Genomic DNA, 27931 nt, shown 5'->3' with positions numbered 1-27931 from the left:
AACATCCGGACAGGATGCACATATATGGGCATAACCACGTGACACATAAAAGAGGTCATCAATCACTTTCGGACACATGCCGAATACTGCCCAAATACAGTAAGGAAAGTGATGTTAGGATATAATAAAGTAATCCTGTACGAGCTTTTGTGCCGAATACATTATGTTGTTACAGATGTCAAGCTTATGAGCATGTGGCAGCAGTGTGTAGGAGGGAGGTTCCTAGGTGTGAGAAGTGTGGAAAAGGGCATGAGACAAGGGAATGTGTAGCATTGGGGAAAGTAGTGCATCCTTCACTCATGCTGCCAAACATACTCTTGTAAAACTGACCATCTTACCGATCCTCGACTTTGACGTTGTCATTTACAAAATAGCCTCCAACACCCTATTCAACAAATTGGATGCAGTCTATCACGGTGACATCCATTTTGTCACCAAAGACCCATATACTACCCACCACTGTGACCTGTACGCACTCGTTGGCTGGCCCTCGCTTCATACTCGTCGCCAAACCCACTGGCTCCAGGTCATCTACAAGACCCTGCTAGGTAAAGTCCCGCCTTATCTCTGCTCGCTGGTCACCATAGCTGCACCCACCCGTAGCACGTGTTCAAGCAGGTATATCTCACTTGGCACCCCCAAAGCCAATTTCTCCTTCCAGGTCTCTGCTGCCAATGACTGGAATGAACTACAAAAATCTCTGAAACTGGAAACACTTATCTCCCTCACTAGCTTTAAGCACCAGCTATCAGAGCATCTCACAGATCACTGCACCTGTACATAGCCTATCTATAAATAGCCCAAACAACTATCTCTTCCCCTACTGTATTTATTTATTTTGCTCCTTTGCACCCCAGTATTTCTACTTTGCACACAAATCTACTGTCAAATCTACCATTCCAGTGTTTTAATTGCTATATTGTATTTACTTCACCACCATGGCCTATTTATTGCCTTTACCTCCCTTATCTCACCTCATTTGCTCAAATTGTATATAGACTTATTTTTCTACTGTATTATTGACGGTATGTTTGTTTTACTCCATGTGTAACTCTGTGTTGTTATATTTGTCAAACTGCTTTGCTTTATCTTGGCCAGGTCGCAGTTGTAAATGAGAACTTGTTCTCAACTTGCCTACCTGGTTAAATAAAGGTGAAATTAATTAATTAAAAAAACCCTGGCATGGAACATTGTCACAAACCATACCACCCTCTCAGGCCCTAGAGCATGAGAAGGGAGATATGGAGCTTTGAAAGATGGAAGAAATGGGAGTTTTGTTTTGGTCAATGTACGGACTCTTTTAATTTGGGTCGATTAAATTTGTTTCCCTATCACATATGGACTTTCCTTTAATTTAACTTGTTTTGCTTTTTCAATCCGTCCAGTTGGTGGCGGCAATACACTTTTTGGGTTGTAGTCCGCCATATAACCCACAGAAGAAGAAAAAAATAGACAATGGGGATGGCAAAGAAACTATGACTGCGATCAGATTATTACACCAAATGTCTTACCGTTGAAGTTAAAAGCAATGTAGTTTAACTATTTACATGGTAACCCACGAAGCTTTACACTGGCAAGGATAGTTTGGGTCACACGCAATTTTTCAAGGTAAGAAGTAGATGTGAGATGCTACACTGCCCATGCAACTAATTTAAACAGGGATATTGATGTTGTAGTTTCAATGAGCAAGGCAAAAGCCTGAAATGGACAGTGATGGTGCAGAGATGGCAGGAGCAGTGGAATAGAGATACTAAGGGCAGACATGTATTTATTTTAGGTACAGAGAAGTCGGGGAGGATGTGACAGAAGAGGAGGCAATTTTATTGTATTTTTTTACAAGATTACGGGTGGGACACAGCCGGTTAAATAAGACTTTACATGTGATAGGAAAGGATCCAAAAGGAAAGTGTGAATATTGCCAGAAAGCAGAGACCGTGGCCCATGTATAGTTACAGTGTGCGCAGTATCAGAGGGAAATAGAGACTGAGGTCTAATGAGAGAGAGAAGGGGACACAGCAAATTAAATAGTATATTGTAGAACGTAATTAGATATAGTCTCATATGTTATTTTTTAAGAGCAACTAGGCAGTATTTAGTTTCTCCCTCTCTCTGGCCCACACTCCGGTACAGTATGTGTCGGTAATGTAATGCACTATGGTTTACAACCGCCGATAAACCCTACCTAAGAAGAAGCAATGGATGGTTTAGTTATACAGATATTTGGCAACACTGCCAGCAGCAGAGACTGATCTGCGGTGAACTAGCTAGCTCACGTTACCATTCTAGCTCATTTAGGCTATTTCCAAAAAAAGTACATAGTTATGAAAACCACGTGGTGGCGTTATTCCATTGATCACATTCGAGACTGTCACCAAATAATCAAGTTGTTCATGTACTTTAGCTTTTGCTGCTTCGAGTAGCCAACGTTACTGTAGCTAGCTAGCCGAGCGGCCTTTGCTCTGGCTTCCGCCAATGTAAACTTCGTTCACCATGGAGTTGACTTCAGCTAGTCTCTCAATGTAACGTTGGCTACTTGCCAGTTTCAAAACCTGCACATCCGTAATCCTGTTTGAGTCTTGTTTCGCTCAGCCAGCCTGTGCAGCGGGCAGCCGGCTATGGCACGGTAACTAGCTACGTAGTTAGCAGTGGCACGTGGCTAACTAACGTTAGAATTGTTAGCTACCAGTTAGCTATGTCTGTTGTTACCTAACTTTTACCTTAAAACGGCAAACCTGCAGTTTCTAACAATAACAAAGCGAGTCAATGTTTTGGTCAACAGTAATCACGCTCAAATTCATAGACTGAGTTACGGATGTTTTAACCTTGTTATGAGGCTATGACGTTTGTTTACAAACATTGGAGTAAAACATCCTTATATTTTGGGTTCTGATGGGGGTACGACAGTTAAACTAAGCCATGAGGCATTTATAGCAAAAGTTAGCATTGCATGCAAGTTACATAACCTGATTTTTGTTGTCACCCTTTGTGGCTTCAGTCAGAATTGGTTCACTGTACTCACGTTTGCTTGCAATTAAGACCATTGGCTACACTAGTGTCTGAGAACACTGAAGTCAAGAGGGAACTCATTTGTAAACATCTCAGGAAGTTGGATTATCCTGCCTATTGAAGGCAATTCATTTTTAGCCCCCCACCCATAGGTTGTGAGATGGAGGTGATGGAGGCGATGGAGGTGGACTTGCAGCTGGGGGGCCCCAGTAGGGAACCAGAGCCAGATGTTGTGGCAGACCAGGTAGATCTCCCTATCGTCATCCCTGACTCTGGCAGTGAAACAGAGGACGAGGCAGATGCAGCTCCCTGTGACCCACCACGGCTCCCGAACACCTGGGCGTTCAGTCAGAACAGAGCCAGAGTGGAGGGTCAAGTTGGGTCCAGGATCAGAAGGGAGGGTCATATTGAGCCCAGGGTCACCACAGCAGCCACCCTGAGGCATCGGAGAGCCAGGTAGTTATGGTTGGACTGGATTCCCTCTAAACTGAGTATCCATACTGGAGACATAATTGTATGCTTCATTGAGTACCTATTTCACCCCATGTTATACCCATTGATTGTACCTGTATTGTTTCTGTGTGGTTCAAGGCCAGGCCTCAGGGAGCACTCCTCCACCCAGACCGCTGCTCGTGCTAGCAGCTTCCTGAATTTCCTGCTGCGAGTCCCAGCAGCCAACCAGGCCGAGGGCGACTCTGGGAGTACGACGGAGCTGAGCGAGTCGGAGGATGAGGCAGATCCCCCGGGGCCAGCAGCAGACCCTCCCAACTCGGCCGTTCCCTCCAACCCTCGTCCAAACCCTCCAGTTGCAGTCACGCCACCCGAAGGCCTTTATTCTTCAGGTAAACCAACCTCAAGTCTGATCAATACATAGCCATTTTCTACTGTAACCTATAAAGAGTGAATCTCACCATGCCATCCTGTGTATAGATTCTAATGCAACCACAGAGGCTGCGAGGACCGTGACTGGAAATCAAGTGAATCCTGAGGTAAGACCACATTCATTGCCAGTGATTGGCCTACACTCTTGGATGGGCATACTAAAATCAGCAAAAAAATAAACATATTTTTTTCAGGACCCTGTCTTTCAAAGATAATTTGTAATAATGACCATGCACCTGTGGAACGGTTGTTAACACTAACAGCTTACAGACGGTAGGCAATTAAGGTCACTGTTATGAAAACGTAGGACACTAAAGAGACCTTTCTAGTGACTCTGAAAAACACCAAAAGAAAGATGCCCAGGGTTCCTGCTCATCTGCGTGAACGTGCCTTCAGCATGCTGCAAGGAGGCATGAGGACTGCAAATGTGGCCAGGGCAATAAATTGCAATGTCCGTACTGTGAGACGCATAAGACAGCGCTACAGGGAGACAGGACGGACAGCTGATCGTCCTCGCAGAGGCAGACCTCGTGTAACACCTGCACAGGATCGGTACATCCGAACAGGTACAGGTACAGGATGGCAACAACAACTGCCCGAGTTACACCAGGATGCACAATCCCTCCATCAGTGCTCAGACTGTCTGCAATAGGCTGAGAGAGGCTGGACTGAGTGCTTGTAGGCCTGCTCTAAGGCAGGTCCTCACCAGATATCACAGGCAACAGCGTCGCCTGTGGGCACAAACCCACCGTCGCTGGACCACTGCTCTTCACTGACGATTTGCGGTTTTGTCTCACCAGGGGTGATGGTCGGATTCGCGTTTTATCGTCGAAGGAATGAGCATTACACTGAGGCCTGTACTCTGGAGCGGGAGTACATGATCCACCAGCCATACTGCTGCTGTGTGATTTCCTGCAAGACAAGAATGTCAGTGTTCTGCTATGACCAGCGAAGAGCCCGGATCTCAATCCCATTGAGCACATCTGGGACCTGTTGGATCGGAGGTTGAGGGCTAGGGCCGTTCCCCCCCCAGAAATGTCCGGGAACTTGCAGGTGCCTTGGTGGAAGAGTGGGGTAACATCTCACAGCAAGAACTGGCAAATCTGGTGCAGTCCATGAGGAGGAGATGCACTGCAGTGCTGGTGATGATTAGCTCGTTAGTGCAGTTTCTCTAGTAGCATTGTGTGCCATTTTTATTTATTCCCATGCACTGTCAGAAATATCATGCATCATCTCTCTGTCCCCTCTAGGTTGTATCAGACCCACTAGCCTCCAGTGCACCGGCCCTTCGATTGTCCCAGGGGGATGAGGGGGAAGGGGAGACCTGCTCCATCTGCTTTGAGCCCTGGACCACGTCAGGGGAGCATCGCCTGTCCACCCTGCGCTGCGGACATCTCTTTGGCTACACCTGCATCGCCCGCTGGGTGAAGGGCCAGGGCCAGGGAGCCAGGTGTCCCCAGGTCGGTGTCTTCATGTCTGTCTGTCAGCCTTGGTATGTGTGGGGGGAGAGGACTGGAATTGCTCCTGGTTCCACTATGAACAGGACAATTGAAAAGGTCTGCACTCAGCATTTGAAAGAAAGGAGAATCTGTTCCATCCTAAGTGGAAAAAAACGAGCTCCTACTTCCACTGTAGTGACTGGCACCAGGTGGAATCTGTGCTGGAGGCGCAGCTTCCTCAATCATTAAAAAATGAGTCGACACTTAAGAAATCCCCTCTGAATTACTTACATCTGAGAAAATACCACCATAAAATATGACCCCCAAAAAACAATTGACTTAATACGCAGACAGTGACGTGAAGGCGTCCCATCAGACTCCGTCTGGCTCTTGTAATGATCTTCTGCTGTATGTCTGCAGTGCAACAAGAAGACCAAGCGCACCGATATCGTCCTCCTGTACGCGCGCAAGCTGAGGGCTCTGGACAACACCGAGCAGGAGAGTATGAAGAGGTGAAGTAGCTGCTCACCTCTTTAGTTTATTTTCTGAACTGCTGATATTGGCATGAATCTGACCTGATTCACTACTGTAGCAAGGGAGCTGTTGAGAGTGAGTGTGTCTGAATGTGTTGTGTGCAGGTCACTGGAGCAAGAGCATTCACTGCGTAGAAAGGCTGAACTGGAGTCAGCGCAGTGCCGACTACAACTGCAGGTGATGACAGACGAATGTGGGGAACTGCACAAGCAGCTACAGGTACTTTATTCCCATTGCTTTACCGGTCATCCCCCAGTCTCCCATCCATTTATCAGGTGGACTAGAATACCGAGCCCTAATCATTGAGATTAATCTACCCCTAAATCCACTATGATGATTGCATGCAGACTTTCAATGTTTTTCTGATCACATACTGTATCTGCTATTCTTGACTTGACTTCCATTGGTATTGAACAGTGCAGGTGGGTCACTTTTTTTTCTTCCTTCTACCTCTGTCAGGAGCTGAAGACTCTGATGGCCCAGCCTGGCTGTGGGCCCTCACAGAGCTCAGCGGCATCTCTCTCTGGGCTCTTTCAGAGACAGGACAGCACCCAGGTGGGCCACTATGTCTTCTCCAAGGCCGTGCTGGTGTCCCAGGTGGGGGGATGCAGGGTGCTGTCCTACTGTGAACCCCTCAGCTGCCTGCTGGCCTCTCAGCCCTCCCCACACACTAGCCTGGTGCCCGGTAAGACCTTTGATATGCTTTCAGTACAAAATAGCTGTGAACATTTGTTTTTTTGCACAGATTGTATAGATGTGAAAATATCAAAGGGAAGTATGTGTTACCTCTTGGAATAATTTCTCCACCTTTGCTCTCTCTTCCCCCTCCTCCCTCTGTGTCTACCTGCCAGGCTGCGGGGTGAAGAAGGTGAGCACGTTGAATCTGAAGGCCTGCCAGTACATTCCCATCCATGTCAAACAGATCAGAGGCCTGGCCTTCAACAGACAGGCCGACAGCCTCCTGCTCTCCGCTGCCCTGGACAACACCATAAAACTCACCAGGTAACCAGATAGTCTGCTTCTAAGCAGAGAGTCTGTGTCTAAGCAGAGAGATTTATCAGGACAGTGTGTTCCAGAATGGCGTTGACTTCATAGCCCCAGGCTCTGATGGAGAAGAACATTGAACTTTTCTGAATGGCAAGAACCATTCAGACCTAATATTGATAACAAAACCCTTGATGGTTAATAAGGACAGTATTTTCCTTTCTAAATCTAATATCCTAACTGTACCATTATTCTCCTGCAGTCTAATGACCAACACAGTGGTGCAGACCTACAACACAGGCAAACCAGTGTGGAGCTGCTGCTGGTGCCTGGACAACAACAACTATGTGTACGCTGGTCTCAGTAACGGCTCCGTGCTGGTGTATGACACCAGGGACACCAGCACACATGTCCAGGAGCTACAGCCACTACGTTCCAGGTCAGTCTGACAGCCAGGCCAGCGGGCAAAGGTAATCTAGTCTGTATTTGACACCACAGTTTAAACTACACCTGTCAATATAACCTAGGTAGGGCCGAGAGTTTTACCTTCTTCACAACAGGATCTGACCAGGTACATTTCTGGGCTTAGATTTTGTATTTTATTTGTTTTGTTACTCATTTTCAAAGTTTGTGGAATGAATATTAATTTATATGGTGTGTGTGAAATGTAATTCACATAGTGTAATATATTATAATATGTTATACAATTTTAGTATGCAGTGTGATTTTTAAAACCACAGGCACCAACCATGACCTCTGGCTTCTCCCAGGTGTCCCGTGGCATCCCTGTCCTATGTGCCTCGCGCCGCCTCCAGCTCGTTCCCATGTGGTGGCCTCATCGCAGGCTCTCTGGATGGGGGCTGCTTCTGGGAGCAAGTAGACGGGACCACCTACAGACCCCACATGTTGCCCCTGGAAACAGGAGGCTGCACAGACATCCAGGTGCAGCCAGAGAGCAGACACTGTTTGGTCACCTACAGACCAGGTGAGACTATACCATCCTGGGGAGGACTATGAGGGGCAATGTAGGGCCTAAATAAATGTGTGTGTCTATACACTACCGTTCAAAAGTTTGGGGTCATTTAGAAATGTCCTTGTTTTGAGGGGGGGGAAAGCAAAAAAAAACCTCCTCTTTCTATTCTGGTTAGGGCCAGTTTGCGGTGTTCTGTGAAGGGAGTAGTAACCGGCGTTGTACGAGATCTTCAGTTTCTTGGCAATTTCTCGCATGGAATAGCCTTTATTTATCATAACAAGAATAGCCTGACGAGTTTCAGAAGAAAGTTACGTTTCTGGCCATTTTGAGCCTGTAATTTAACCCACAAATGCTGAGGATCCAGATACTCAACTATTCTAAAGAAGGACAGTTTTATTGCTTCTTTTATCAGAACAACAGTTTTCAGCTGTGCTAACAAAATTGCTAAAGGGTTTTCTAATGATCTAATGGCCTTCTAAAATTATAAACTTGGATTAGCTAACACAAAGTGCTGTTGGAAAACCGGAGTGATGATTGCTGATAATGGGCCTATGTACACCTATGTAGATATTCCATTTAAAAAAATCTGGCTTTTCCAGCTACAATAGTCATTTTCAAAATTAACAATGTCCACACTGTATGTCTGATCTATTTTATATTATTTTAATAGACAAAAGTTAATTTTTTTTTTTTTTTCTTTTTCAAAAACAAGGACATTTCTATGTGACCCCAAACTTTTGAACGGTAGTGTTATTTATTTATATATATATATATATATATATATATATACACACACACACACACACACACACACACACACACACACACACACACACACCAGGAGAAGCCCATTGAGACCCATAGTCTCTTTTTCAAGGGATACCTGGCCAAGAAGGCAGCAACAATTAATACATTACATAATTAAAACATACATGATCCAGCCTAAAAAAATCATTTACACTCCTCCGTAACAGTCTTCCATCAATATTTTAAATTCATTCAGGGTCACTAACATATCTAGATGAAGCATGGATTGTAGACTATTCCATGCCTCTGGTGCACAAGAAGAGAAGGCAGTCTTGCCTAATACTGTGAATGTCCTGGGGATTTAAGTAGCAACCACCTACCAGACTGGGTATGGTGACTGCTGGTGGTGTAGGAGACCAGACTACAGAGGTAAAGAGGGAGTTTACCCAAAAGGGCTTTGTAGATGAACAAATACAAATGCTTCTTTCTGTGCATATAAATTCTGTGCAAACCTACCAATTGGTGCAAGGTGCAATGGTGAGTGAGTGACTTGGCATTTTGTAATAAAGTGCAAAGATGCATGATAAAAAGTGTCCAGTCTCTGTAAGACAGTGGAGGCTGCATGCATATACAAGTCGCCATAATCAATTACAGAGAGAAAAGTGGCCTGAACAAGATTTTTTTCTAGCCATAAGCGGGAAGCAAGCCTTATTACGAAAATAAAGATCACAAGATTATCCACATGAACTTTAAAGGACAACTTGTCATCAACCAAATATCTAAGTGTTTGTAGGATGACACTTTTTCAGTGGTTCAGCCACCAGATGTGACAATGCTAACCTTCTCTGGCAGAGTTCTAGCTCTGGTAAAGGTCATGAATTTAGTTTTTTGTACATTCAAGACCAGTTTCAGACCATTAAGAGGCCTGCAGTGACAAAAACAGTCTGGAGTTCTTCAACAGCCTGAACCAGAGAAGGAGCACATGAATATATGACTGTTTCATCTGCATATTTGCTGCCCCTTCACTGAGACCAATGTTTTTGAGTCTAGCTAGCAACAATTCATGGTCAACTGAATCAAAGGCCTTTGATAAATCCACAAACAGAGTTATAGACCGATTGTTTCACTTATAATTCACTGTATCACAATTCCAGTGGGTCAGAAGTTTACATACACTAAGTTGACTGTGCCTTTTAAACAGCTTGGAAAATTCCAGAAAATAATTAAGATTCTGACAGGCTAATTTGATATAATTTGAGTCAATTGGTGGTGTACCTGTGGATGTATTTCAAGGCCTACCTTCAAACTCAGTGCCTCTTTGCTTGACATCATAGGAAATTCAAAATAAATCAGCCAAGACTTCAGAAAACAAAATTGTAGACCACAAGTCTGGTTGATCCTTGGGAGCAATTTCCAAACGCCTGAAGGTACCACGTTCATCTGTACCAACAGTAGTACCCAAGTATAAACACCATGGGACCACGCAGCCATCATACCGCTCAGGAAGGAGACGCGTTCTGTCTCCTAGAGATTAATGTACTTTGGTGTGAAAAGTGCAAATCAATCCCAGAACAACAGCAAAGTGTGAAGATGCTGGAGGAAACGGGTACAAAAGTATCTACATCCGCAGTAAAACGAGTCCAATATCGACATAACCTGAAAGGCCGCTCCACAAGGAAGAAGCCACTGCTCCAAACCCGCCATAAAAAAGCCACTGCACATAGGGACAAAGATTGTACTTTTTGGAGAAATGTCCTCAGGTCTGATGAAACAAAAATAGAACTGTTTGGCCATAATTACCATTATGTTTGGAGGAAAAAGGGGGAGGCTTCCAAGCTGAAGAACACCATCCCAACCGTGAAGCACGGGAGTGGCAGCATCATGTTGTGGGGGTGCTTTGCTGCAGGAGGGACTGGTGCACTTCACAAAATGGATGGCATCAAAAGGGTGAGAAATTATGTGGATATATTGAAGCATCAGTCAGAAAGTTAAAACTTGGTTGCAAATGGGTCTTCCAAATGGACAATGACCACAAGCATACTTCCAAAGTTGTGGCAAAATGGCTTAAGGACAACAAAGTCAAGGTATTGGAGTTGCCATCACAAATCCCTAACCTCAATCCTATAGAAAATGTGTGTGCAGAACTGAAAGTGTGTGCGAGCAAGGTGGCCTACTAACCTGACTCAGTTACACCAGCTCTGTCAGGAGGAATGGGCCAAAATTCACCCAACTTATTGTGGGGAGCTTGTGGAAGGCTACCTGAAATGTTTGACCCAAGTTAAACAATTTAAAGGCAATGCTACCAAATACTAATTGTGTATGAAAAATTCTGACCCACTGGGAATGTGATGATTGAAATAGAAGCTGAAATAAATAATTCTCTCTACTATTATTTTGACATTTCACATTCTTAAAATAAAGTGGTGATCCTAATTGACCTAAAACGGGGAATTTGTGGTTGGATTAAATGTCAGGAATTGTGAAAAACTTAAATGTATTTGGCTAAGGTGTATGTAAACTTCTGACTTCAACTGTATATATTTATCTTTCTAATTAATTCTGCCAAGTTATCTGAAAACCAGGTATGGTCCTTTCCACTGATTCTACATTTCTTCACATGGGCATGCTTATCACAAATGGACACAAATTTCATATAAAAATAGTCCCAGCCAGTGTCAACATCAGGAGTCAGACGTACTCTGTCAATATTATGGTACAGATCATGTAAGAATGCTTGCTCATCAAACTGTCTAAAATGTCTTTGAAAAATATAACAGGGTTTGGCTTCGGTAATTTATTTTGTATTTCTAACACAAGCAATATGCACAGTGATCACTGACATTACAGAATATCCCAGATGTGTATTTGTGAGGGGTATTTGTTAGAATAATGTCCAATAGAGTTGATTTGTTAGGTGTTCTGGGATTTGGTCTTTTTGGCACATTAATTAATTGAGCGAGATTCAGGGAGTCACACAGTTCTTTAAAAGAGTCCAATACAGATGTAAGCATGTCCCAGTTCAAATCTCCTAAAATAATGAATTGAGAGTCATTTTGCTAGTGCAGGACATCAGAGTTAAGTGCATCTCCCGAAGCCGAGGGCGGTCTGTAGCAGCCGACTACAGTGATGTGTGAGTCCTTATATATATTTGACCGCCTTGTGCGCAACAGGCTGAGCAGTCTGAGCACTGATGGAGGGATTGTGCGTTCCTGGTGTAACTCGGGCAGTTGTTGTTTCCATCCTGAACCTGTCCAGCAGGTGTGATGTTCAGATGTACCGATTCTGTGCAGGTGTTACACGTGGTCTGCTATTGCAAAGATGATCAGCTGCCCGTCCTGTCTCCCTGTAGTGTTGTCTTAGGCGTCTCACAGTACGGACATTGCAATTTATTGCCCTGGCCACATCTGCAGTCCTCATGCCTCATTGTAGCATGCCTAAGGCACGTTCACGCAGATGAGCAGGGACCCTGGGCATTTTTCTTTTGGTGTTTTTCAGAGTCACTAGAAAGTCCTCTTTAGTGACCTAAGTTTTTATAACTGTGACTTTAATGTAAGCTGTTTGTGTCTTAATGACTGTTCCACAGGTGCATGTTCATTAATTTATGGTTCATTGAACAAGCATGGGAAACCGTGTTTAAACCCTTTACAATGAAGGTCTGTGAAGTTATATGGATTTGTTTTACTAAATGTCTTTGAAAGACAGGGTCTTTGCTGAGTTTGTCTCACTCACTACCAGCCACCCTTTCCTTTGACAGCTTTGCACACTCTTGGCATTCACTCAATCAGCTTCACCTGGAATGCTTTTTCAACAATCTTGAAGGAAGATGAGTTCATCAGAGTTACAAGCCTCAGAAATTGCAGCCCAAATAAATGCTTCAGCGTTCAGTTAAGACGCATCTCAACATCAACTGTTCAGTGGAATCAGGCCTTCATAGTCCAATTGCGCCAAAGAACCACTACTAAAGGACACCAAAAAAAAGGAGGAGAGACTTTCTTGGGCCAAGAAACACAAGTAATGGACATTAGGCCGGTGGAAATCTGTCCTTTTTGGTCTGATAAGTCCAAATTTGAGATTTTTTGGTTCCAACCACCGTGTCTTTGTGAGACGCAGAGTAAGTGAACAGATGGCCTCTGCATGTGTGGTTCCCACCGTGATGCATGGAGGTGTGGGGTTACTTTGCTGGTGACGGTGTCTGTGATTTATATAGAATTCAAGGCACACTTAACCAGCATGGCTACCACAGCATTCTGCAGCAATACGCCATCCCATCTGGTTTGGGCTTAGAACTATCATTTGTTTTTCAACAGGATAATGACCCAACACATCTCCAGGCTGTGTAAGGGCTATTTGACCAATAAGGAGAGTGATGGAGTGCTGCATCAGATGACCTGGCCTCCACAATCATCCAATTGAGATGGTTTGGGATGAGTTAGACCGCATAGTGAAGGAAAATCAGCCAACAAGTGCTCAGCAGATGTGGGAACTCCTTCAAGACTGTTGGAAAAGCATTCCAGGTGAAGCTGGTTGAGTGAATGCCAAGAGTGTGCAAAGCTGTCACCAAGGCAAGGGGTGGCTACTTTGAAGAATCTCAAATATAAAATAGCTTTTTTTGTTTGTTTGGTTGGTTACTACATGATTCTGTATGTTATTTTATAGTTTTAATGTCTTTCACTATTATTCTACAATGAAGAAAATAGTAAAAATAAAGAAAAACCCTTGAATGACCAAACTTTAGACTGGTACTGTTAATGTAATAATTTTTTCTGCTTTTTACTTAGTACTGGGTCTTTGTTGTCCTGGCATCTCTCTGTTTGCTGGATTAATTCTTATATTCCAAAGCAGGTGTTTTGTTTTAGCTTGTGCTGGGCTGTAACAAAAGCCTATACTCCCCATTTAGCTCTCCAGGACCAGGGTAGGTGACCACTAGCTCTCGTATTTAGACTGACAGTCTCTGTGTGTGATCCCGTCCAGGGCGCTCCAAGCCATCGCTGCGCTGTGTTCTGATGGAGCTGAACAGGACCCCCCAGCAGGACGCGGCTCAGGAACCCTCGTGTTCCTGCTACCCAGTCCAGACATTCAGCGCTGGCTCCTCCTGCAAGCTGCTCACCAAGAATGCCGTGTTCAGAAGCCCGGCCGGGGAGGGCTCCACTCTGGTGTGTGCCGGGGACGAGGCCACCAACTCCATCATGGTGAGCCACTGGCATGGATGCAATTTTGTGTGTGTATTTTTACTTTATTCAGTTAATATGGTTGAGATTCGTCATTACCCCCCAAAATGTCAACTTTGACTGCATTTACACATGACCCCTCAGTCCTAATATCTCTGCCCCAGAATGTCTGATCCTCACAAGATGATGTGCTTACTGTTCAGAAGTGTCTCTCAGTAGTTAGTGGGAATCTATACCGTCTGAGAATTATTTTGGTTTGCTAATGCCCAAGTTTTACCAATATGATGGAACATGCTGTATGCTTTATCTGTTTATATGCATGGCTTTGAAGATAATAATTACACCAAAAGCATATATACTATAAATATGTTTATTCCATAGTCTATGTATTTAAGATTTAAAGTATGATTTAAGTTTGTATTGACTTAATCAGTAAATTTGGATAGGATCTGCGACCATCCATCCTTTTTGTCTGCTTGTACTTTTTTCCACTTAAAAATAACATTACAGTTTCAATTTCTCTGGCCCAGAAAGTCTGAATCTTACGAGGTAATATTCTCCTGGGTCAATGGGGTCTCCTGCAGTTTTCTGAGAGGCTCTACATCATTTGAGATTGGTCTTAAGTGGCGCTACAGACCAACTGTAACTGAACACATCTGAATGTTCAATTACAGGAAACGAATATAAACGCAACATGCAACAATTTCTACGATTTTTAAATATTATTTTTTTTGGTCATATAAGGAACTGTCAATTTAAATAAATGCATTAGGCCTTCATCTATGGATTCCACATGACTGGGAGTACAAATATGCATATGTTGGTCACATATACTTAAAACAACTAAAAGGTAAGGTCGTGGATCAGAACCAGTTAGTATCTGGTTTGACCAGCATTTGCTTCATGCAGTGTGACACATGTCCTTCGCATCAGGCTTTTGATTGTGGCCTTTAATGTTGTCCCACTCCTCTTCAATGGCTGTGTGAAGTTGCTGAATTTGGCTTGAACTGGAACACGCTATTGATCCAGAGCATCTCCAAACATGCTCAATGGCTGTCATGTCTGGTGAGTATGCAGGCCATAGAAGAACTGGGACATTTTCAGCTTCCAGGAATTATGTATAGATCCTTGTGACATGGGGCCATGCTGAAACATGAAGTGATAGCTGCGGATGAATGGCACAACAATGGGCCTCAGGATCTCGTCACAGTATCTCTGTCTGTTATCCGTAGCTTCTGCCTGCCCATACCATAACCCCACCGCCACCATGGTGCACTCTGTTCACAACGTTGACATCAAACTGCTCGCCTGCACGACGCCATACACCTGGTCTGCGGTTGTGAGGCCGGTTGGACGTACTTCCAAATTCTCTAAAACGACGTTGGAAGTGGCTCATGATAGAGAAATTAACGTACAATTATTTGGCAACAGCTCTGATGGACATTCCTGCAGTCACCATGACAATTGCACTCTACCTCAACTTGAAACATCTGTGGTATTGTGTTTAGCTTCAAAACTGTACATTTCAGTGGCATGTTATTGTCCCCAGTACAAGGTGCGTGCACCTGTGTAATGAACATGCTGTTTAATTAGCTTCGTGATATGCCACACCTGTCAGGTGGATTGATTATATTGGTAAAGGAGAAATGCTCACTAACAGAGACGTAAACAAATTTGTGCACAACATTGGAGAGATGTTTTTTGTGTGTTTGTAAAATTTTGGCTATTTGTTGTTTGGCCAAAAGTGAGATGTTCCATAAGCAAGTGTCCACATAATCTGAAATCATTGGTATTAATATGGAGTTGGTCCCCCCCCTTTGCTGCTATAACTGCCTCCACTCTTCTGGGAAGGCTTTCCACTATATGTTGGAACATTGAACCTCTATGGGGGTGCCACAGGGTTCAATTCTTGGGCCGACTCTCTTCTCTGTATACATCAATGATGTCGCTCTTGCTGCTGGTGAGTCTCTGATCCACCTCTACGCAGACGACACCATTCTGTATACTTCTGGCCCTTCTTTGGACACTTAACAACCCTCCAGATGAGCTTCAATGCCATACAACTCTCATTCCGTGGCCTCCAATTGCTCTTAAATACAAGTAAAACTAAATGCATGCTCTTCAACCGATCGCTGCCTGCACCTGCCCACCAGTCCAGCATCACTACTCTGGATGGTTCTGACTTAGAATATGTAGACAACTACAAATAGCTAGGTGTCTGGTTAAACTGTAAACTCTCCTTCCAGACTCACATCAAACATCTCCAATCCAAAGTTGAATCTAGAATTGGCTTCCTATTTCGCAACAAAGCATCCTTCACTCATGCTGCCAAACATACCCTTGTAAAACTGACCATCCTACCGATCTTCGGCGAGGAGTTGATCAGGCTTCAAAATAGCTTCCAAAACTCTACTCAGACTGCATCCAGTTTACTATCACAGTGCCATCTGTTTTGTCACCAAAGCCCCATATACTACCCACCACTGCGACCCGTACGCTCTCGTTGGCTGGCCCTCGCTTCATACTCGTCGCCAAACCCACTGGCTCCAGGTCATCTACAAGACCCTGCTAGGTAAAGTCCCGCCTTATCTCTGCTCGATGGTCACCATAGCAGCACCCACCTGTAGCACGCGCTCCAGCAGGTATATCTCTGGTCACCCCCAAAGCCAATTCCTCCTTTGGTCGCCTCTCCTTCCAGTTCTCTGCTGCCAATGACTGGAACGAACTACAAAAATCTCTGAAACTGGAAACACTTATCTCCCTCACTAGCTTTAAGCACCAGCTGTCAGAACAGATCACTGCACCTGTACATAGCCCATCTATAATTTAGCCCAAACAACTACCTCTTCCCCTACTGTATTTAGTTATTTTGCTCCTTTGCACCCAATTATTTGTATCTCTACTTTGCACATTCTTCCACTGCAAATCTACCATTCCAGTGTTTTACTTGCTATATTGTATTTACTTCGCCACCATGGCCTTTTTCTTTTGCCTTTACCTCCCTTGTCTCACCTCCATTGTATATATACTTATTTTTCTACTGTATTATTGACTGTATGTGCAACTCTGTGTTGTATGTGTCAAACTGCTTTGCTTTATCTTGGCCAGGTCACAATTGTAAATGAGAACTTGATCTCAACTTGCCTACATGGTTAAATAAAGGTGAAATAAAAAAAATTGCTGCAGGACTTAATTCCATTCAGCCACGAGTATTAGTGAGGTCAGGGCGATTAGGCCTGGCTTGCAGTTGGCATTCCAATTCATCCCAAAGGTGTTTGATGGGGTTGAGGTCAGACCTCTGAAGGCCAGTCAAGTTCTTCCACACTGAGCTCGACAAACCATTTCTGTATGGACCTCGCTTTGTGCACGTGGGCATTATCATATTGAAACAGGAAAGGGCCTTTCCCAAACTGTTGCCACGAAGTTGGAAGCACAGAATCATCTAGATAGTCTTCACTCTACATCATACAATGACAAAGGGGCCTAGCCCGAACCATGAAAATCAGCCCCAGACCATTATTCCTCCTCCACCAAACTCCACAGTTGGCACTATGCATTCAAACCCAGATTTGTCCTTTTGGACTGCCAGATGGTGAAGCGTGATCCATCACTCCAGAGAATGTGTTTCTACTACCCCAGATTCCAATGGCGGTGAGCTTTACACCACTCCAGGCGACGCTTGGAATTGCGTATGGTGATCTTAGGCTTGAGTGGGCTGCACTGCCATGGAAACCCATTACATGAAGCGCCCATCGAACAGTTATTTTGCTGACGTTACTTCCAGAGGCAGTTTGGAATACAGTAGTGAGTGTTGCATCTCAGGGCAGACTATTTTTATGCTTCAGAACTTGGCGGTCACATTCTGAGCTTGTGTGGCCTACCACTTAGTGTTTGAGCAGTTGTTGCTTCTAGACTCTTCCACTTCACAGTAACAGCACTTACAGTTGTCCAGGTCAGCTCTAGCAGGGCAGAAGTTTGATGAACTGAGTTGTTGGAAAGGTGACATCCTATGATGGTATCACATTGAAAGTCACTGAGCTCATCAGTAAGGCTATTCAACTGCAAATGTTTGTATATGGAGATTGCATGGCTATGTGCTCTTTTTTTCTATTTTTTAGTACACCTGTCTGCAACGGATGTGGCTGAAATATCCGAATCCACTTATTTGAAGGCGTCTCCACATGTTTTTCTGTTTTAATGTATTGAGTCTGTTTGATCATCTACTCAGTTTTAGTTAAGAATTTCAGGATATTTGCCCTAAATCTATTACTATTTCCATTATGACCATTTTAACCATATTTGACCTTTGACCACTTAATTTTACATGACATCCGGCCTTACTTTGTATTACCCCATTGTTTGATCTAGGATTGATGACAGCCTGCAACAACAAAAACGAGCACTTTTTCCAGGTTGGCTGATTTATTATTAGATGTTAGGCTCAGTTCAAATTTACTCCACTGTTGAGATTGATTCTTCCCAAATGGTTCAACTGTTTTGTGGTTGAAAGAAATCCATAAAAGTGAGAGGCTTGACTCTGTTTTGATGCATTTGGGGAATAGTTTGAATTATAGAAAACTGGCTTGAGCTTCACATTGAGCCATTGTTTCTAATCATGTCATCTTTTTTCCCCAGGTGTGGGATGCAGGGAGTGGATCCCTGATTCAGAAGTTGTCTGCTGACCTCCCAGTGTTGGACATCTGTCCATTTGAGGTGAACCAGGGCAGTTACCTGGCCTCTCTCACTGAGAAGATGCTCAAAATTTACAAGTGGGAATGAGGAGGAATTATGGAGGACACCACCAGCATAGAACATGTATGAGTAGCACGGCTGCTGCACTGTATAAATGGCATCCATTTAGTACAGCCTTTTCTTACCCAAAGTCACTACAGATAAACTTTTTTATTGGGTTTGCATAGCAGTAGCGGGACTGGAGAGCCATCACACTGCTGCAGTGTTATGAAGGAACTGATAACTGGAGTGCCTGTATAGATACACTACTGCCCTAAATGTTTACATTAAGAATCACAGAGGACATCCTATCAAAAAATGATTTTTCTTGTTTTTCGATGCATGTGACGATCAGTTAGTGTTGTCAGTTAACCATGCTGTCGACTCATTTTTAAATGTGTTCCATCTCTGGTTTTAGAGACGGATCCATGGATGAAAATCAGGACATCAATGGCTTGTTACATTTCCTGGATCCTGATTGGCACAACTGATCAGCAAGCTGCATTCAAATAATTTATTTAAAAAATCCTTCTGGATAAGTTTCATTTTTTATTTCCTTATTTTATTTCCAGAGGAAATTGTGTATTTTATAACAAATGTTTGTATAATTTGTAATGTAATAAAATAGTAATCATTGGTTATTTTTCATCCTGACTTGTGATTGTGCATCTTCAGTTTCAATGTCTAACGTTATTTTCATAAACCATCTTTTTTTCAGATGTTTTCAACCATGTCTGTATTCTGTCTAGAACTATATTTTAGAGGTCAGTAATCAATCAGTTTATATTTTCATAAGCAAAATATCCGTAACAGTACAGGGGTTTGTCAAAAACAAAATAACTGACAGGAGTCGGATAATAGAAACAAAAGTACTAGATTATCTCATAGTTGGCTAATGAAAATGTATTAGTGGTTTAGATTCCGAACTATATTCAATTGTGTTCATTAATTGCAAGTAAAATGCTGATTGATGGTGATCCATTGTCTTTGAAGTTATTACAGAGAAACAGTAACGAAGCGGACCGTATCTGTTTCCGCAATTCGAATTTCACTCTAGAAAATATAGATCTATGACTGAGATTGCCAACAACGCACACGCAGACGTATGCAAGAAAACGTCCCATCACTAGTCGTAATTTGCAGCTAGCAATCCTAGCTAGCTAGTTATCCGAAGATGGCGGCTTGTAGACGTGTTCCTCGTCTCCTGCTTTTGATGTCTATCTTTTTGTATGTGCATCCCATTCGAGAGGATAAATATCAGATCAATGGAGTCGCCAAGCCTCCAGTTAGTGTTGTTATCCCGGCTCAAAATCCAGGCGGAGCACCGGCTGCTGTAAACGGAGCTCCAGTACTCGCGGCCCTGCCACTTCGTAGACGCACTAGCGGCTGGAAGCTGGCCGAAGAGGGGGCTTGTCGGGAGGACTTGACAAGGCTTTGTCCGAAACATTCCTGGAACAATAACCTGGCTGTGCTTGAGTGCCTCCAGGATAGGAAAGAGGTATGTTGGATTGTGGGCGATATTGTGGCCCGACCAAAACTTGGGTGTGCCTTGGCTTGACTCAAGCTAGCATATAACGTTATCCAGTTAACGTTAGCTAGCTAACTACTAGCCGATGCTAGCTATTAGTTGGCTACTTAGCGAGCATTTACTATCTCGCTGGTTGTGTTTCAAAAATAGGATATAGAAGTGATTGCAATTGATTATTCAATATGCTTTAAGAGCTTCATCATTCGACAAGTATAGCCACTGAAATAGTGCCACTTTCCCCCCCCAGCCATTTAGGACCGTAGTAACGTTTATTAAAGTCACAAGTTTAGCTAACTTGCTAGGCAGCTACTGTAACGTTAATACCTACAGATGTGCCAAGCTAACTATGTTGACCTTTGTTAAACTAGCAATGGCTAGCTTGAGCTTCTAATGATATGTTGTGAGTCATGTCCATTCCTGGTCTAACACATCTGTCGTCCTATATGTACATTTCGCCAACATTTCCAGCAATGTCCTGTTCAGAGTAAGGATAGGAGGAGATTGTTAGATCTTAAGTGTAGATTCAGTGACCTTTTTTTAAAAAAAAGCTTCCAGCCAATGGTTATGGTTAGGCTTGGGAAAGTCAATCACTACAGTAATATGTGGTGAGTTGCCAGTCTATCCTAATCAGGTGTTTGCAGCCTGAGTCTCAAGGCAATGGTCCTGTTAGCTCAAGGGGCTAGTACCAGCAGTGGTCTGAGAGTAATCCGCTTTTTGGTTTGTTTTCCTTGATTGTTAGACTCTAGACTAGAGTATATCTACAGCATTAGTGTCTATTGTAGTTTAGAACAGGGGTTGGTGCTGATTTTGTTAGGTAAGGATCTTGTTCTCTGTTAATGACCAGTGGTTGCTCTCTTCATTGTAAAATGCTGATAATTATTAATTCATTTATTTTCACCAGATTTCAGTGGCCTGTTTTCATTGAGGATGCTCAGTCAGTGGTCTTGGCTCAGCTCTTTTGGTGTGGGTAGTTTTAGAGGTACACAGCCATTTCCCTGTCTCCAGGCTGCTGCTCACTGCCAGCCTCCATGGTAGTTGTGATTTTGTTTACTTGGTCAATTCACAGAGTAGGGAGGAGGCCATGGCAGTATGACTTTATTTTCAGGACTCATGGCTTGGTTCGTTTAGTTCTGAGTTTTGAAGGTCCTCTTGAGTTCTGTGTTGTTGAAAAAGCTTTTCTGGGGGAATTTGAGGCATTTTTGCAATGTCTCTCAGGTTGAAGAGTTTCATGGCTATTTATAGTCTCAATAGGGCTAAACATGCATTGTAAGCTTATAGTTGTTTTTTTTTTTAAAGAAAAATCCCCAAATGATATAATTGGTCCTTTTAATTAAATGACTTTTCATTCATTCTGACAACTGCCGTTTTGTTTACAGCAAATAGGCCTAAACGTTGACGTCTAGCCTTAATCACTGTAGGAAATGTGTTGTTTTCATTTCACACTATAGTTTTGTGCAGAGTGAGGTTAATTCTGGTTCTGCTACCTTGGCTCTCAGCCCATGGCTCTTCTTTGAGTGTGAATTAAGTGGACAGATATTTTCCTCTCAGCTTGATGAAACCTTAATAAACTGGTCCATTCTCAAATTCACAGAAGCTCTAAACGGGCACCTGTGCAGGCGTGTACTGCTTTCATGGTTTCTGAGGTCAAGGATGGGTCTAGTCAAATTGTTTAAAGATGACGACAAGAAGCATCTTCCTCTTCCAGACACAGGGCTCTGCAGTGCAAACAATTTACTCACATACTGGTATGCACCTAAATATTTTGCTGTGAACCTCGAATTTTACTTCAGCTCCACCAATGCACATAGAAAAAAATTGTCCAGATAATTGTTGAAATGATTACTTCACTCTACCGCGGCCCCTGAGTGCCATGGAGAATACATTGAGCGCAGATTCATGATCGTCATGCTTGCACCATTACTACAAAAAAAATGCTTTTTACCTAAAATCATTTTACTTGTGCTCCTACATTTTTCAACTTACACTACCTGACCAAATGTATGTGGACATCTGCTCGTTGAACAACTCAATCCAAAATCATAGGCATTAATATAGAGTTGTCCCCCCTGCTGACATAATGGCCTCTTCTGTGAATGCTTTCCACTAGATGTTGGAATATTGCTGCTGGGAATTGGTTCCATTCAGCCACAACAGCACTGAGGTCGGGCACTGTTTTTGAGTGATTAGGCCTGGATCGCAATGGGCGTTCCAATTCATCCCAAAGATGTTCGATGGGGTTGAGGTCAGCGCTCCGTGCAGGCCAGTCAAGTTCTTCCACACCGATCTCAACAAATATTTTTGTATGGACCTCGCTTTGTGCATGGGGGCATTGTCATGCTGAAACAGGAAAGGGCCTTCCCCAAACTGGTGCCACAAAGTTGGAAGCACAGAATCAATCATCTAGAATGTCATTGTATGCTGTAGCATTAAGATTTCCCTTCACTGGAACGAAGGGGCCTAGCCCGGACAATGGAAAAACAGGTCCAGACCATTTTTCCTCCTCCACCAAACTTTACAGTTGGCACTAAGCATTCAAGCAGGTAGCGTTCTCCTGGCATCTGCCAAACCCAGATTTGTCCGTTGGACTGCAAGATGAAGTGGGATTCATCACTCCAGAGAATGCCATTCCACTGTTCCAGTGTCCAATGACCGCAAGCTTTACACCACTCCACCCAACGTTTGGCATTGCGCATGGTGATCTTAGGCTTGTGTGTAGCTGCTTGGCCATGGAAACCCATTTCATTAAGCTCCCGACGAACAGTTCTTATGCTGACATTTTTTCCAGATGCAGTTTAGAACTCAGTTGTGCGTGTTGTAACCTAGGACAGACAATTTTTACATGCTTCAGCACTTGGCGGTTCTATTCTGTGAGCTTGTGTGGCCTACCACTTCGCGGCTGAGCCGTTGTTGCTCCTAGACGTTTCCACTTCACAACAACAGCACTTAGTTTGACCGCGGCAGCGCTAGCAGGGCTGATATTTGACTTGTTGGAAAGGTGGCATCCTATGACGGTGCCACGTTGAAAGTCACTGAGCTCTTCAGTAAGGTAATTCTACTGCAAATGTTTGTCTATGGAGATTGCATGGCGGTGTCCTCGATTTTATACACCTGTCAGCAACGGGTGTGGCTGAAATAGCCTAATCCACAAATTTTGAAGGGTTGTCCACATACTTTTGTGTGTGCTGGGCGCACAATTGGCCCAGCGTCGTCCGGGCTGTCACTGTAAATAAGAATTAGTTCTTAACTGACTTGCCTAGTTAAATATGTTACACACACCAACCACACTGACCAAAAAGTTATTTGTTGGAATTTACGTATGTCCCCATTACCAGTAAAACAATCTAAACCTATTTCTTTCACTTACTTGCTGTGCTGTTTCGTTGTTCTTTTTTCAGTCGTTTCATTCTCAACCAGGATTTATATGCAATGCCCTTTGGGTCTTTGCTTGTCAAATAACACTGTTTGACCAATCAGGACCTGAATATGACGGCACGTCACATAATTTAACGCGTTCATATTTTTTTTACGTAGCTATTACACATTGATTACACTATCACTCATATTTCATATGTCACAACGATTCATCGATACCCCTAATCCTTATTGTGGCTAGTTTCACAGCACATAACCTGGTCCCGCCGAGCCTCACTAGCCAGATGAAGCTAGCTGGCTGCTTATAACGTTAGCTTTGGGCAACAGGGTTAAGTAGCTGGCTAGCTATTGTTTTCATAAACTGAAGTTTAATTTCAATAGGTGGACAACAAGTGGCAAATATAGCTAATTCTTACTCACAAGGATTCCTAAATTATTTGCTAAGAATAATGAAAATGACTGCAGTTTCTACTGATCATCGTTTTCAGACTGGTTGCGTTAGTGCTAGCTAGGTACCAAGCTAAAGCTAGCTACCCCAGAAGTTGAGCTCAAACAAATGATGCTTTATTATCAACGCGGTATTGTAAGCACATTGTTCTTGGCCTGTGTTTGCTTATTTGCAGACTTATTTGTACAGCTTTGACAGTGCTACTGTATCTTTTTTTGACAAGTAAAGACCCAAATGGCATCCATAGTGTGTATGCCGTGACTCTAATATCAGTGACGCTACTATTGTGTAACTTCGGTAGGGAAACATCTGAAAAATAGTGCACTTGGTAGTGCATACCGGTGCTCGACCAGTCGGCGAAAGCCAACATGACCCATGACAGAGAATGGTTGATTGTCAAGGGGAATGAATTCGATTATCCTGGCTTTAATGGATTTCACCTTTGAGTTGTCTCGCTGAAATTGTCTTACTCTTTCAAATGACTGCTCGATCCACACAGCAGACATTGTGGGCTAGGTTAGGAATGCTGTGTTGCACGTGTAGCGCAACATTTTACGTGGCGTCATTACGTCATGTACCTACGCTATGTAGGTATGCACGGTAGCTTTGACATCGGAATTTAATATGGGCGTTAAACTAGACATCGGGCTGATACCAATGTTGGCATTTTTATCTAATATTGGCCAATCCGATATGTTCGCCGATTTATATCCTGCATCCCTAGTCGAAAGCGTTCCACAGGGTTGCTGGTCCACATTGACTCTCATGCTTCCCACAGTTGTCAAGTTGGCTGGATGTCCTTTGGGGGGACCATTCTTGATACACACGGGGGAAACTTCAGCGTGAGAAATCCAGCAGCGTTGCAGTTCATGACACAAACCGGTGCACCTGGCACCTACTACCATACCCCGTTCAAAGGCACCTACAGTGCCTTGCGAAAGTATTCGGCCCCCTTGAACTTTGCGACCTTTTGCCACATTTCAGGCTTCAAACAGTAGGGGTATGTCTATCAGTTTTGCACATCGAGAGACTGACATTTTTTCCCATTCCTCCTTGCAAAACAGCTCGAGCTCAGTGAGGTTGGATGGAGAGCATTTGTGAACAGCAGTTTTCAGTTCTTTCCACAGATTCTCGATTGGATTCAGGTCTGGACTTTGACTTGGCCATTCTAACACCTGGATATGTTTATTTTTGAACCATTCCATTGTAGATTTTGCTTTATGTTTTGGATCATTGTCTTGTTGGAAGACAAATCTCCGTCCCAGTCTCAGGTCTTTTGCAGACTCCATCAGGTTTTCTTCCAGAATGGTCCTGTATTTGGCTCCATCCATCTTCCCATCAATTTTAACCATCTTCCCTGTCCCTGCTGAAGAAAAGCAGGCCCAAACCATGATGCTGCCACCACCATGTTTGACAGTGGGGATGGTGTGTTCAGCTGTGTTGCTTTTACGCCAAACATAACATTTTGCATTGTTGCCAAAAAGTTCAATTTTGGTTTCATCTGACCAGAGCACCTTCTTCCACATGTTTGGTGTGTCTCCCAGGTGGCTTGTGGCAAACTTTAAACGACACTTTTTATGGATATCTTTAAGAAATGGCTTTCTTCTTGCCACTCTTCCATAAAGGCCAGATTTGTGCAGTATACAATTGATTGTTGTCCTATGGACAGAGTCTGCCACCTCAGCTGTAGATCTCTGCAGTTCATCCAGAGTGATCATGGGCCTCTTGGCTGCATCTCTGATCAGTCTTCTCCTTGTATGAGCTGAAAGTTTAGAGGGACGGCCAGGTCTTGGTAGATTTGCAGTGGTCTGATACTCCTTCCATTTCAATATTATCGCTTGCACAGTGCTCCTTGGGATGTTTAAAGCTTGGGAAATCTTTTTGTATCCAAATCCGGCTTTAAACTTCTTCACAACAGTATCTCGGACCTGCCTGGTGTGTTCCTTGTTCTTCATGATGCTCTCTGCGCTTTTAACGGACCTCTGAGACTATCACAGTGCAGGTGCATTTATACAGAGACTTGATTACACACAGGTGGATTGTATTTATCATCATTAGTTATTTAGGTCAACATTGGATCATTCAGAGATCCTCACTGAACTTCTGGAGAGAGTTTGCTGCACTGAAAGTAAAGGGGCTGAATAATTTTGCACGCCCAATTTTTCAGTTTTTGATTTGTTAAAGTTTGAAATATCCAATAAATGTCGTTCCACTTCATGATTGTGTCCCACTTGTTGTTGATTCTTCACAAAAAAATACAGTTTTATATCTTTATGTTTAAAGCCTGAAATGTGGCAAAAGGTCGCAAAGTTCAAGGGGGCCCGAATACTTTCGCAAGGCACTGTAAATCTTTTGTCTTGACCATTCTCAACCCGAATGGCACACACACAATCCATGTCTCAAGGCTTAAGTCTTTATGTAACCTTTCTCCTCCCCTTCATCTACACCGATTGGAGTGGATTTAACAAGTGACATCAATAAGGGATCATAACTTTCACCACGATTCACCTGGTCAGTCTGTCATGGAAAGAGCAGGTTCTTAATGTTTTTAATGTTATGTATACTCAGTGTACGTGCTCCTTGTAACAAAGGTCAGCTTAGCCCTGCCCATGTAATAGAGAACTAAGATCACTACATTTGAAGTTCATATTCAGTTTAGAATGAGTCACATAATGTTCAGCGTACTTATGTACTTTCCCTTTCTGGAATACACATTATTTCCAGTGTTCTATTTGTGACATTCAAGGTCGTGTGGGTTGATGGTCACTAGTTATATTATTCTCATTTGTGCATCTCTCCTTTCATGAAGGATTCGATACGCATCTAGATACTTTTGCTCAGATACTATACATTAACAATACGTTTTTATTTTGAAACTATTGGGTGTGATTCAGCTTGATTAGGGGAACGAATTGATGCATTTCAGTAAGATTTGATGGACTGCCATACCCTGTTCACTTGTCTTTTGTCTTGCCCATTCACCCTCTGAAGGGCACTCACACAATCCATGTCTCAATTGTCTCAAGGCTTAACAATCCTTTATCCTGTCTCCTCCCCTTCATCTACATTGATTGAAGTGGATTTAACAAGGGACAGGATTAAGGGATCATGGCATTCACTTGGAGTCACCTGGCCAGTCTGTCATGGAAAGAGCAAGCGTTCTTAATGTTTTTGTACACTCAGTGTGTAAGCTATATACTGTATTTAGCTGCTATTTATACACTTGTTCATATAACCTAACAATGAGGGGGAGGGAGTAAGTCTGCTTGAGGATAAATTCAAACTTGAGACTCGCCTGGTCTTCTGAAGTCCTCATTGCTGCTTCTCTCTCTCTTTTCTCTTTCTTTCTGTGTGTCTGTGCTTCTCTCTCTTTTCTCTTTCTGTGTGTCTGTGCTTCTCTCTTTTTTTCTGAGTAGAGGCCTATAGTAACTACAGTATGCTACTTTGTCGCCGTGTATTTTTGTGTGAAAATGTTTTCACCACGCACTGTCAGTCCAGGTTATAGACCCGATTTTGTTTTCTATACTGATTTGCCAAGCCGGAGAGCCTTTCCTGAGACATTGTGCATTATATGTCCATTGCGCTGCACACAATTTAAACGTAGTCTTGAATGATGCATGCCAGTATACCAGAGCGAAGGGACTGCGAACACACAACTCAAACTGCGTTGCAACCGTATGAACTAAATAACTAACCACTTTTTTTGTTCAAGGTCTGTTTTCTGCTAAAGATGATAGACCGTCTGTTTGCATCTGCAAATTTATTATCTACTATCAAGACGATCTGTACCCGGAGCTTCCTATACAGCTAATCTCCTTCTGTAACATTTTGAGGCTGGCAATTAAGGAGAATGAGAGGCTCAATTAAAGACGTTGCAGAACTGCTGTATTTGAAGCACCCCTCCCTTCTGCCCAGTTTGTTTCCCTGATGTTGTTACGGCAATCAAGCTGTTTTTTTACCATCCCTGTAACTGCGGTGAGAGATTGTTTTCTAAACTAAAACTTATAATGAACTACTTAAGAAGCGTTAGGCTCTCGGTCTGATATGCGCTTTTGAACATCTGTGGTATCACCACTCATTGCACTGGCACCACCGTTGTGGCCTTGCCCGTGGCATTTG

General features: G+C 43.3%; 2 protein-coding genes across 8 annotated transcripts in view; both read left to right on the top strand.

The window, feature by feature from the left end:
- Positions 1-1366: 1366 nt before the first annotated feature.
- Positions 1367-19105, top strand: LOC110493155 (E3 ubiquitin-protein ligase rfwd3.S). 6 transcript variants are annotated; one of them, XM_090204110.1, is made up of 14 exons: positions 1367-1608; positions 3145-3462; positions 3598-3848; positions 3937-3995; positions 5139-5348; positions 5748-5839; positions 5966-6080; positions 6321-6546; positions 6713-6863; positions 7108-7284; positions 7616-7830; positions 13537-13754; positions 18369-18446; positions 18883-19105. In XM_090204110.1, exons 2-14 carry the CDS (start codon positions 3167-3169, stop codon positions 18898-18900), a joined length of 2106 nt encoding a protein of 701 aa, XP_090060236.1. In that variant the 5' UTR covers positions 1367-1608; positions 3145-3166; the 3' UTR covers positions 18901-19105. The 6 variants fall into 6 exon arrangements, with proteins under 6 accessions (XP_090060236.1, XP_090060233.1, XP_090060237.1 ...); XM_090204107.1 differs by having other exon boundaries at positions 18369-18548; XM_090204111.1 differs by having other exon boundaries at positions 1400-1608; positions 3159-3462.
- Positions 19106-19514: 409 nt separating this feature from the next.
- LOC110493154 (Golgi apparatus protein 1) overlaps positions 19515-27931 on the top strand; it is a 41887-nt gene continuing 33470 nt past the window's right edge. For both annotated transcript variants that reach the window (XM_036952330.2, XM_036952324.2), the window contains exon 1: positions 19515-19962. In XM_036952330.2, coding sequence (XP_036808225.1) covers positions 19639-19962 — 324 coding nt within the window. In that variant the 5' untranslated portion in view covers positions 19515-19638. The remainder of the gene's footprint in view (positions 19963-27931) is intronic.

This window comes from Oncorhynchus mykiss, chromosome 2 (assembly GCF_057628025.1).
Source record: "Oncorhynchus mykiss isolate SJ-2025 chromosome 2, ASM5762802v1, whole genome shotgun sequence".
Classification (NCBI taxonomy): domain Eukaryota; kingdom Metazoa; phylum Chordata; class Actinopteri; order Salmoniformes; family Salmonidae; genus Oncorhynchus; species Oncorhynchus mykiss.
This window is presented reverse-complemented; position numbering and strand designations above follow the sequence as displayed.

Coding starts and splice junctions, on each gene's coding strand:
- LOC110493155 (XM_090204107.1), top strand. CDS start 3,167: ATGGAGGTGATGGAGGCGATGGAGGTGGACTTGCAGCTGGGGGGCCCC. Junction 3,849..3,936: donor CGAAGGCCTTTATTCTTCAG/GTAAACCAACCT, acceptor TCCTGTGTATAG/ATTCTAATGCAACCACAGAG. Junction 5,349..5,747: donor AGGGAGCCAGGTGTCCCCAG/GTCGGTGTCTTC, acceptor GTATGTCTGCAG/TGCAACAAGAAGACCAAGCG.